The sequence below is a fragment of the Cuculus canorus genome, chromosome 22 (assembly GCF_017976375.1).
Source record: "Cuculus canorus isolate bCucCan1 chromosome 22, bCucCan1.pri, whole genome shotgun sequence".
Classification (NCBI taxonomy): Eukaryota; Metazoa; Chordata; class Aves; order Cuculiformes; family Cuculidae; genus Cuculus; species Cuculus canorus.
Genome location: NC_071422.1, coordinates 8,530,545 through 8,541,823, shown reverse-complemented (window position 1 = coordinate 8,541,823; position 11,279 = coordinate 8,530,545). Strand labels below are relative to the sequence as shown.

The 11,279-nt window shown below is 55.7% G+C and overlaps 2 protein-coding genes across 3 annotated transcripts; one reads left to right on the top strand and one right to left on the bottom strand.

The window, feature by feature from the left end:
* Positions 1-395: 395 nt before the first annotated feature.
* On the bottom strand, positions 396-5,193 carry LOC128854295 (uncharacterized). Of its 2 annotated transcripts, XM_054086458.1 has the most exons (4): positions 3,633-5,193; positions 1,610-2,872; positions 1,307-1,401; positions 396-594 (listed from the first exon to the last, which is right to left on the bottom strand). In XM_054086458.1, exons 2-4 carry the CDS (start codon positions 2,804-2,806, stop codon positions 513-515), a joined length of 1,374 nt encoding a protein of 457 aa, XP_053942433.1. In that variant the 5' UTR covers positions 2,807-2,872; positions 3,633-5,193; the 3' UTR covers positions 396-512. The 2 variants fall into 2 exon arrangements, with proteins under 2 accessions (XP_053942433.1, XP_053942432.1); XM_054086457.1 differs by having other exon boundaries at positions 1,610-5,193.
* Positions 5,194-5,499: 306 nt separating this feature from the next.
* On the top strand, positions 5,500-11,223 carry YARS1 (tyrosyl-tRNA synthetase 1). Its single transcript, XM_054086359.1, has 14 exons — positions 5,500-5,592; positions 5,675-5,739; positions 6,355-6,501; positions 6,579-6,754; positions 7,571-7,700; positions 7,993-8,073; positions 8,360-8,452; positions 8,653-8,788; positions 8,990-9,075; positions 9,232-9,367; positions 9,721-9,815; positions 9,951-10,144; positions 10,252-10,393; positions 10,597-11,223. The coding sequence occupies exons 1-14, from the start codon at positions 5,577-5,579 to the stop codon at positions 10,705-10,707; spliced, it is 1,608 nt and encodes a 535-aa protein (XP_053942334.1). The 5' UTR covers positions 5,500-5,576; the 3' UTR covers positions 10,708-11,223.
* Positions 11,224-11,279: the final 56 nt, after the last annotated feature.

Here is an 11,279-nt window from a genome sequence, read left to right as displayed (position 1 = left end):
ACACTCTTTGCCCTTCAGAATATCCCAGCTCTACTCGTCAGACACTGCTCTTCAGCTGGTATCTGTACACACTCATCACAGACACCTTTAACCCTCTGCAGCCCATAGCTCTCGGCTGACTCCGCTGACAGGGGTGATGGGTCAGTGTCCATAGAGAACCCAGATGTCAGTGCTTTAGCTAAAGATTCCCTCAGTCCAAGTCCGCAGTTGTGGACTGACACCAACAACTCACCTCCCAACACAAAAAGCCAGAGCCCAGCTCTGCTCTTCCCAGGTAAGGTGGGCCTGTCAGGGAAGCGTGTTTCCCAGGTATCCCAAACTATGAAACTCATCCAAACTGGTCCTGGAACAGGACTGATGGCTGTATGGGAGCCCTGTGCATGGCAGTGCCGGCCAGCGCAGAAGGCACTTATTTCCCTCTGAAAATCAAGTACATTCAGCACATCAAACACATGCCCAGTGTGCTGGGCCTCATCTTGTCCTGCCAGAATAGCCTTACCCCATCCTGAGGGTCACCCCATGTAGGAGCCACAGCCTTCTTCATGCGGACGTGCACACTCCGGGTATAAATGTTGCTCAAGCCGCTGAGTCGGTCTTTAAAATAAAAGAGAGCATGAAGGTTTTCAGGCACTTTGCAAAATTAGGTTACAGGAGACAGAGGGGGCAGAGTGCCTGCACAGCCACGGCCTTCCTGTAGCACTGCTCTACCACTACTAAAATAAAACTATTTGTTTGAACAAGGCTGCGGAGATGACACGCTGAGAGCAAAGCAGGAGCGAGCGCCAGCTGAGCAAAACAGCAAGTCACCGGCCCGAGGAATGAGCCAGAAACCTGCAGTGAGCCCTCAGAAGCAGATTTTTCATGTTACTCCAGGCCAGGCTGAGAAGGGCAAAGCACAGAACACCCGAGTGCAGCGGGGCTGCAGGGAACAGCCACCCAAGGGACAACTCCAGTCCCAGGAGCACTGGAGAGCAGAACAACCCCTGCGCTGCTCTGCTGCTGCCATCTGCCGGAACCCACTCTAGGAGAGCAGCCACCGAGCCAGGGCAGCAGAAACACCCCCTGCTCTGCCCTCTGGGGCTGCCTTGGCAACCTGCCCTCTCAGCTGGACCAGCCCGTGTTCTGACCGCTCTTACAGCATCTCACAGGGTCAAATATTAAGCACTTTTCCCACTATTTCAGTGCACCTTAAGAAAAAAAAAAAACAAAGGGAAAACCAGGAGCACACAACCGACCAAACTGGTTTGGGAAACTGCTGGGACATTTCCCAGAGTGCAATGGCATTTTGAGGCTCCTAAGAAATTACCTTTCCTCCTCCTGCAGCACAGGAATAACTTTTCCAGGCTTCTTCCCACTGGTTGTCACTTCCTGGCCAGTATGGCCCACACCTGTATCACGTAACTAGAAAGATAAGGGAAAAAAGGATTAGCAGCCAATAAAAAAAATTCCCCTCTAAGTCTTGCTTATACAGTTCTATAAAAATCACTTTCCTCTGCTTGATAAACCTTCCCTTGCTGTGTCAAAATGCACAGAGACATTACTACAGGCACAAATCAAAAGGAACGGAATTAAGAATATTTTGGTGACAAGAATTAAGATGTGTGTTTACTTTAACGCTGCCTGAGGGCTGCTCAGCTTCTGCAGAATCCCCCTGCTCCTCTTGAGAGCCCAGTGTTGTTGAAAACCAGCTCCTTCTCTCCCTACAAAGTTCTTGTTGTCTGGACCCGGAGGATGGTGTGGGACACCTCAGAAACAGTGGTGATGAACTCCTGTCAGCTGTGTGCTGGCCACAGGCAAGGCCAGAAGAGGGCATGGATCTTCCCTCATGATCACCAGAGGAGCTGGACCCGTCATGGCTTACAGAGTGAGTCTTTCCCAGGCAATCCACACCCAAGTTCTGCTGGCCTTCAGACACCAGCACCTCTGAGGATTCCTCAAGAACACGGCTACTAGTAGTGTTATCAAACTCTGGGCATTTGCTTCTGATCACTTCTGATGCTACTCCTCCAGCTTCCTCCCAACAGCTCTCCTCCAGCAGCTCATCCTCACAGTCAGCATCAATTGCGTTCAGAACCAGAAGCTCCTGGATGTCAAGGTCAAAAAATGTGCATGATGCTACCTGCGGGTAGTTCTCCTCAGTGCTGTCAGTCAGCAGCAGGCTGGGGTAACCTTCAGAAGAGATGGAAGAACTCGCTCTGGACAGAGCCTCGTCTGGGCTCTCTGAGACTACACTTGCATCTTCACTGGTGACAGACGCCTCAGAGGAGCTGTTGCCCTCATCCTTTTTACTCTCTTCACTCCCACTTTGGCTCAGAGCGCTGGTTCCAGTTGGGTCTTGCTCAGATTCCACAAAATCATCTGCCAAGATTTTCTGGATCTCTTCCTCAGCATAATCAAAAGGAGAATTCTCTTCTTCGCTGTCTGACAGTTCTAACAAGGAGTCATCTGGCTCGCTCTCATCAAAACATCCACTTGTATCTAGAGAAACAGCTACATCACCATCGCAGTTTGGCACAGAAGGACTGTCAACAGGGCCATCACAGCCACTATCACCCAGAAAATGAGAGGAACCTTGACAGCTGGCAGAACCTGAGGAATAGAGCAGCAGTTTCTCTGATGGATCTGGAGTGCTAAAGGGCTGACTCGACACACAAGTTTTCTTAGGTGACTGCGGGGCCTGAACCAGCTCTGCAGAGTCCAGCAGCCTTTTGGCCCCAGAAGCTGCATTAGGAAGGGCAGGTTGACATTCCTGACAATGCCCAGAGGCGTGAGAAGAACTGCTGTCCATCAGCTCCTGCGCCTCCATCACTTTGCATGCAGATCTAGAAGCCTGTCCTGAAGTTCATCTGATCCACATGCTCTTTGATGAGCCCTTCCAGAAAAGAAACGAGGAGTCAACTCCAACCTGCTAGCAAAAGACATGACCTTAAATAAAAAGAATTCAGCTGGCTTCCAAAGGTACAGTAATAGAATGGGGAAGGCAAACCACACAGCAGGCACAACAATTTTAACTCCCTGGTCTTTGTTATCTGTATTCCTGACCATTTTAGGTTTTAAAAATATAACAACCACCACTCCCTCATTGTGCAAGTGCTCTCCCATAGCAGGCTATTTGGTTTTATCAAGAACCAATACAAGCCGCAATCACCAATGCACTCTGTGCCATCTCAAGGCTGCTGTAAGTCAGCCGTTCTGAGAGACACCAGCACCCACAAATCACATCCTTTACAACCCTAATGCACAGAGCACACTTGAGGCATTAAACAAAGCCTCACAGACCCTGCCTGGCTCCCAGCCTCTGCCTTCATCCTTCAGAGATAGCAAACAAATTAGAAGTCTTTTTTTAGGTTAGGAAAAAATGAGCAATAGAAGAGTAACTGTCAGGGGCTAAGCAGGCATCGGCAGTGTCTGAGTCATGGACACTCTCACACCAAACAAATAGTAAGGAAGATTGGAAGATAAAGATTCATGCTGTAAAATTCAATAGCTTAATGGTATTCACAAACAAAACCCGTTTTCTTTGTAGTGAGGACTCACACTAACACAAACCTTTTGACCCTCACCCAGCTGGAGAATCTGAACTAAGGAAAGGTATTTCCTGTGCTCTCTGAATGAGGGAATTAAAGGAATACCTTTTGTCCTTCCCTTGCTTTCACAACTTGCTGCTTTCAAAAAGGAGGGGTACCCACTCCAGGAATAAACCCCAGCAGCTCTGCTGCTTCCTCTCGTCATTCTGTCCAAGTTACAAAAATCAGCACTTTCAGAATAACGACATAACCACACTGAGGAAAGAAAACACCTCGGGCATCACCTCTGTACACCCAAAACCTGTACAAGTACACGGGCACAGGCCCATGTACAAGTCACAGGCAGCCCTAGACAGCACTTGCCTGGAGGTCTGCAACTTAGCTGCAAGTCCTTAAGTGCTTCAAAGAGAAACGAAAGGCAAATAAACCCAAATTAGGTGTGGTTTCAGTCCTACAAAGCATAGCAGTCTGGTGACCTTGCTCCTAACTAATAGGCACTTGAAAGAAAAGCCAACATTTAAAGCCTTTTTACTGGAACTGGCTTACAACAAACACAGTTGGAAATGTTTCCACACTCAGTTTGCACACAAGAATATGGTTTTGTTACTGCTAGGACCTTCCCAGCAGCCTATGCTGGGTCTGTGCTTTCAGCCCTCCATAAGCTGATTCTGAAAGCAGAACTGCAGTAATGATGCAACCAATGCTGCAGGAGCCCAGATTGAGCCATTCCCCAAGGAAGCACGTTGGATTTGGGTTCTGTTCTGGGTTTACACCAGGGCAATGCTCTGTAACAGTTCAAACAGCCTTTCAACCAACAGAAGACATGGCTGCCTGCCGCCAGGCTCTCGCCCTGTCCCTCACTCCACCAGTGGTGCCAGTGTGGCCAGAGCCAGCCCACCACGGACGGGCTGTTCTCCAAGGGACTGCCAAGAGAAGGCCCTTTGGGAAGTCACACATGCTTTCTGTGGGTTTCTAGCACAGCTTCAGTGGACAGTGAGATCAAAAGCATTGAGAAATAGAGCTCTGCCAAGGCCCACAGCGCTGCCATCTCGCCAACTCTGCTCACCGGTCTGCAGTGTCACACTGCTCTGGGATCATGGAATGGTTTGGGTTGGAAGGGACGTCAAAGCCCAACCAGTTCTACTCCCTGCCATGGGCAGGGACATCTCCAGGGATGGGGCAGTCACCACTGCTCTGGGCAACCTGGGCAAGGGCCTTCCCACCCTCACACAGCATTCCTCTCTAAGATGATCTGGAACTAGACAATCTTTAAGGTCCATTCAAACCTTAACTATTCTATGATTCTAAGATCTGACAGAATGTCCCAAGTTGGAAGGGACCCACAAGGACCATCGAGCCCAGCTCCTGTCCCTGCACAGGACACCCCAAGGCTCACACCATCGGGCTGACGGTCTTGGCCAAATGCTTGCTGAACATTGTGAGGTATGGTGCTGTGCCTGCTGCCCTGGGAGCTGTTCCAGGGCTCCATCACCCTAGAGAACCTTCTTCTGATGCCCCACCTAACCCTCCCCTGGCATCTTCCAGCCATTCCCTGGGGTCAGAGAGGGGAGCTCAGCGCCCGCTCCTCCTCCCCGTGTGAGGAAGCCCTGAACTGGATGAGGCCTCCCCTCAGCCTCCTCCAGGCTGAACAGACCCCGTGCCTCCAGCCGCTCCCCCACGCCAGGTCACTCCCCAGCGGTCCCTCCGGGCAAAAAGACCCAAACCACCCTAAACTAAATCACAAAAAGCTGCAACAACGGCCCGAGGCAGGGGCGGGGCTGGAAGCGCCCACACCACTCCTCGCTCACCCGCCGCCATATTAACAGCCCCCAACTCCCACCCCGCGCGCTAGGCGGCGTCTGATTGGCGGAGCCCGGATAAGCCACGCCCCTACCGCGAAACGGCGCCTGATTGGCTGAGACGATTGGTCCCGCCCCCCTGCTAGAGGAGGTGTCTGATTGGCGCAGTGCTGCCCGGCCCATCGGCAGCTCGGCGCTCGACAGGTGGAAGTGACGCCCAGGCGCGGCAGACGAGCGCCGAGTGGGGCTGATGCAACGCGGGGCAGGTCGGTGGGGTCGGGCCGGGGCGGCACCGGGGGAGGAAACGGGGGGGAACAGGGCCGCCGGTAACGCTGTCTCCTTCCGCAGCTGCCGCCATGGAGCCCGCGCCGAGCCCACAGGAGAAATATCATCTCATCACCCGGAACCTGCAGGTGCTGAGGGGGAATCAGGCCAAGGGAGGGGGAACGGGAACGGAGGGAACAGAGCGGGTTTGGGGCGGATCGGCGCCAGAGAAGTGGGAATGGGAAAGGGCGAGGAGGCGGGGATCGGAGCCGTTGCAGGTCGAGGAGGGTGCTCGGGGCCAGGGAGAGGAGGAGGAATGCAGTGAGAGGGGGGGATCGGGCCAAGAGAGGGAGGGTAGGTGCCAGCGAAAGAGAGAGGGAAGTGGGAACGGGAATGGGCGAGAAGGTGGGATCAGGACAAAGGAGGGGGGATCGGGGCCAGGGAAAGAGGGAGCGGAACAGGAACGGGCAAGAAGGGGGTTCGGGGCCGTTACAGGGTGAGGAGGGTGCTAGGGGCAGGGGGAGGAGTGGGGAGCGGGGTGAGCTGTAGGAGCGGGGCTGGGGCAGGGTGAAGGGGTGGCATTGGATCAGCACTGGGACCCGGATCAGTCTCTGGGCTCCACAGGAGCCCCAGGATCGTGCTGCACGCAGGACGGAGCCTGGCCATGGCTCAGGGCTGAGGTGTTCTGCAGGACATCGTCCTGCTCATGTCCTACCCCAGCGCATTCCCAAGGATGCTCAGACGTGTGTCGTCTTCCTCTGCAGGAGGTGTTGGGGGAGGATAAGCTCATGGCCATCCTGAAGGAGCGAGAGCTGAAGATCTACTGGGGGACCGCCACCACGGGCAAGCCACATGTGGCCTACTTTGTGCCCATGTCCAAGATCGCAGACTTCCTGAAGGCAGGGTGTGAGGTGGGTCACCAGGCCGGGATCCTGTGGGACGTTATCCTGTGACTCGCATGGCACTGATGCTGTCCCCTCTGCACTAGGTGACAATTCTCTTCGCTGACCTCCACGCTTACCTAGATAACATGAAGGCGCCCTGGGAGCTGCTGGAGCTGCGCACACGCTATTATGAGAACGTGATCAAAGCCATGCTGGAGAGCATTGGAGTGCCCCTGGAAAAGCTGAAGTTCGTTCGGGGCACCGACTACCAGCTCAGCAAGTGAGTGCTGGGGCGTCCAGTCCCCTCCGGAGGAAGGAGCCTCGCCTGGGGCTCTGCTGTTCTGAGCTTGCCCCGTTCCTGAGCCTGTGCCCAGGCGTGGTCATTTGGGGAACAACAGTGGCCCAGAAGGCCAACAGCCTCCTGGCTTCGATCAGCCATGGGGTGGCCAGAAGGAGCTGGGAAGGGATCACCCCCTGCACTCAGCACTGGTGAGGCCGCACTTTGAATCCTGGGTTCAATTCTGGGCCCCTCATTCTAAGGGTATTGAGGGGCTGGAGCACGTCTGGAGAAGGGGAAGGGTCTGGAGAACAGGGGTTCTGGGAGAAGACGAGGGATCTGGGGCTGCTTAGTCTGGAGAAGAAGAGGCTGAGGGGAGACCTCATCGCTCTCTGCAGAAAGGACGTTGTAGTGAGGTGGATCCTGGGCTCTGCTCCCAGGTAACGAGTGATGGGATGAGAGAAAATGGCCTCATGTTGTGTGAGGGGAGGTTTAGATTGAATAATAGGAAAAATTCCTTTACCAGAAGGGTTGTCCAGCACTGGCAGAGGCTGCCCAGGGCAGTGGTGGAGTCCCCATCCCTGGAGGGGTTTAAGAGATGTAGAGATGTGATACTTAGGGACAGGGTTTAGTGGTGGAGTTGGCAGTGTTTGGACTACTGTTGGACTCAATGATCTTAAAGGTCTTTTCCAGCCTGAACGATTCTGTGAAGGTCTCTCCAGGGCTTGGCTCTTGGTGTGGCCAGAACCTGTGTTTGCGGGAAGCAGCTCGAAGCGATGCCCCGCTCTGTGGTGCTGACAGCGCTGTCCCTTCCCACAGGGAGTACACGCTGGATGTGTACCGCCTCTCCTCCGTGGTGACGCAGCACGACGCCAAGAAGGCGGGCGCGGAGGTGGTGAAGCAGGTGGAGCACCCTTTGCTGAGTGGTTTGCTCTACCCAGGCCTGCAGGTGCGTCACGGGGAGGTGCTGGGCGAGGGCGAGCTGCAGGGATGCAGGAGGTGGAACACCAAGGTCGTTAGGCTCCACCCCAGTGTTACACCTGGCAGCAGCACAAAGCGTAATCTGAGCACGAAGCCGCTCTTACAGCCACCCCAGCCAGCTGTGGGACAGAGCTCCCTTCCTTCCCAGCAGTGGCTATGCAGATCTTGGGGCACGGGGCACGGGCAGCACCTCTGGAGATTAAGCACAGCGGGAGTGTGGAGTCCTGGGTCCAGTCTCAGGGCTGCGTGTGTCTCCGCAGGCCCTGGATGAGGAGTACCTCAAGGTGGATGCACAGTTTGGAGGAGTCGATCAGAGGAAGATATTCACCTTTGCAGAGAAGGTGAGAGGTGGGAGTGTCTCCAAGCTCCCTGTGATGTTGGTGCCTGGCTCAGGGCTCGGACACTTGCTAATCCATCGGGGGAATCGTGGCTGTGATTCTGGTGGGCACCACCGTGCTCTGGGCTCATGGTCTGCAGGGCACTGCTGTGCTGCTGTCCGTGTCTTGTGAACTCCCGTTAGCATTCTGGCTCACCAAGTTATCTGGAGCCAGGAGTAAACAAGGACTGTGAGTTAAAGCTGATCTTCAGAAGAGGGTTGTCCATGACTTGTCTCCTTCTTTCTTCCAGTACCTTCCTTCTCTAGGCTATGCCAAGCGTGTCCATTTGATGAACCCAATGGTTCCCGGTCTGACCGGCAGCAAAATGAGCTCATCAGAAGAGGTTGGTCCCTGAGCGGTGGCTGTGGTCAGGGGTTCCGTGAGGGGATGAATTAATGGCTGGGGCAGAGGGGCTGCACTCCAAGGGAAGGCGACTCCTTTCCCCTCACGCTACAGTTGAAGAAGAGGCTGCAACAACTCTAGTGCAAGTCGTCTCTTTTAGGCAAGAGTTGGGTAAAGGGCTGCGGAAATCTCTTCTCGCAGGACTCAAAGATTGACCTTCTGGACCGCAAGGAGGATGTGAAGAAGAAGTTGAAGAAGGCTTTCTGCGAGCCAGGGAACGTGGAGAACAACGGTGTCCTCTCCTTCATCAAGCACGTCCTCTTTCCCCTCAAGTCAGGTGAGGGGATTGCCACACCTGAGTGCTGTGTCTGGTTTGTCCTGTTGGTAAGAGGGGGTGGGGGCGTGTGTCCCCAGTAGCGGGCTGTCCCGAGTGCCCCCTCCCCAGCCCCGGGCTGAGTGGGGAGGGTGGTTTATCCACCTGAGCAGGGGGAGAGCCTTTGCTTCAGTTAATCTGAGCCTTCAAACCTGTGTGTTGCAGAGTTTGTGGTTCTGCGAGAAGAAAAATGGGGAGGAAGCAAAACTTATACAGCCTATGAGGACTTGGAGAAGGACTTTGCTGAGCAGGTGAGTACCAGGAGGGACAGGAATTCGATCCAAGTGCTGGGGTGTGTTTCCCTGCCCAGTTCCTACCTTTCTAGACTCAGATCAGTGACTGGAATTCTGCTGCTCCCCGTGCCCTGGAGGATTTCATGCAGGAACCGGTGCCTTTGCCTGGTACAGGTTGTGCATCCTGGAGACCTGAAGAACTCGGTGGAAGTGGCCCTGAACAAACTGCTTGACCCCATCAGAGAGAAATTCAACAGCCCAGAGCTGAAGCAGCTGACCAATGCCGCGTATCCCAACCCATCCAAAGCCAGTAAGGAGGTGCTGGGAGCTCGGGGAAGTGGGGTCCTGGGCACGCAGCACTGGCTGGGAGAGAGGGAGCTTGGTTAGAGAGAAGGTCAGAAACTTCAGTCCCAGGAGCAGCCGCGGGGAGCACAGGAAGGGTGAGGAAAGGCCAAGGTCAGGGCTATTTGCCTGCCCCAGAAAGGCTTCTCAGTTGCTTGAGAGACCAGCAAAGCGGAGGAGGGACAGCTCTGTGTTACGGAGACCAGCAGGGAGCTCAATGGGCCCTGGGGGCGGCGTTTGGGGGTTGCTGTGTGCTCCCTGGAGCCTGGACGGGTCCCGGGGTTTCTGCTGAGTGGCGCAACTACTCCCTTTGCACTGCAGAGCCTGCAGAAAAGGGCACCAAGAACTCGGAGCCAGAGAATGTGGTCCCATCCCGGCTGGACATTCGCGTTGGCAAAGTGATCAATGTGGAAAAGGTACAGACACAACGGGGAGAGTAACCTTCCCACCCAGTGACATGGGCCTTCAGTTCATGGTGGGGGGTCCACCCGCTTCTTCTCTGCCCCCCCAGTCCCTTTCCCGTCTCCTCACCTTCCCTCTGCCTGTGGCAGCACCCGGATGCTGACAGCCTGTACGTGGAGAAGATTGACGTGGGCGAGCCTGAGCCCCGCACCGTGGTCAGCGGCCTGGTGCAGTTCGTCCCCAAGGAACAGCTGCAGGACAGGCTGGTGGTGCTGCTGTGCAACCTCAAGCCCCAGAAGATGCGGGGAGTGGAATCGCAGGGCATGGTGCTGTGCGCCTGCAGGTGAGGGCAGTGGCGCGGTGCCGCAAGCCTCTCCTGCCCCTGAGTCCGGTGGTGCCGAGGGGCAGGTGGGTGCCGCGTAGGGTGACTACCTCCTCACACCCTCTCAGCCTGGGGGAGCCGCGGCAGGTGGAGCCTCTGGACCCGCCGGCTGGGAGCTGTGCCGGGGAGCGCGTCTACGTGGAGGGCTACGAGAGTGGGGAGCCTGACGACGAGCTCAAGCCCAAGAAGAAAGTGTTTGAGAAGCTGCAGGTGAGGGGCTGCGCTGGGGGCCTGGGCATCAGGTGAGACAATGCTTGCTTAGGGGCACGTAGGTGCCATTGTCCCCACTCTGGTGACCCCAAATGAGCTGTTTGCCACTTTGCTGCTGTCAGCAAAGCCGTGGAGGAGACGAAACTCCCCACTGTCTGAGCAAGATGCTGTTGGCAGCCTGCTGTCCCTGCTTTGCTCCCCAGGCTGACTTCCATGTCTCTGAGGACTGCATCGCCCAGTGGAAGCAGAGAAACTTCCTGACGAAGCTGGGGACGGTCTCTTGTAAAAGCCTGAAGGGAGGGAGCATCAGTTAACCAGTGCCAGAGCTGCAGCTCCTGCCAGGCTCCTCCCCAGTCCCTGCCATCTCCTCCGCAGTGCCCCAAGCTGGGGGCTCAGCTCTGTGAGACGTGGGGGCTCCGGGACTCTGTTCGCTGCCGGGAGAGCTGCCTCCACCATCCCCAGTCCCTGTGCCATGGGCCAGCTCTGGGGACCGGTGGTGGCACCACACCAAAGGGACCTGTGACTTGTACCCGTGCTCTCAGGCTCCAGGCTGGGGCCCTGGGCTCACTCCCTGTTGTGCCATGGCCTGGACACTGGTCCCGCTTGGGACAGTGTGTGTGGTGCTGCAGGAACGCTGCTTACTCCAACCTGTGTTGCTGCTAAAGGAGCTGGGGGAGCTGCCTGGGAGCCTGGCAGGCCCCTGCCCCTGCTCTGCACTCGACTCGGCTGCTGCTGGTGCTGCACTTTGGCCCTGGCAGCACCGGCGCCTCCGTCCTGAGTGTGGGGGCAACCATGGGGTTGTGGGCCTTAAACTCGGGAACCATCTGTCTTGTGAACCCAATAAAAGGTCAAGCTGACTGTGCCTGGGTGCGCCCGTCTGTCCAGG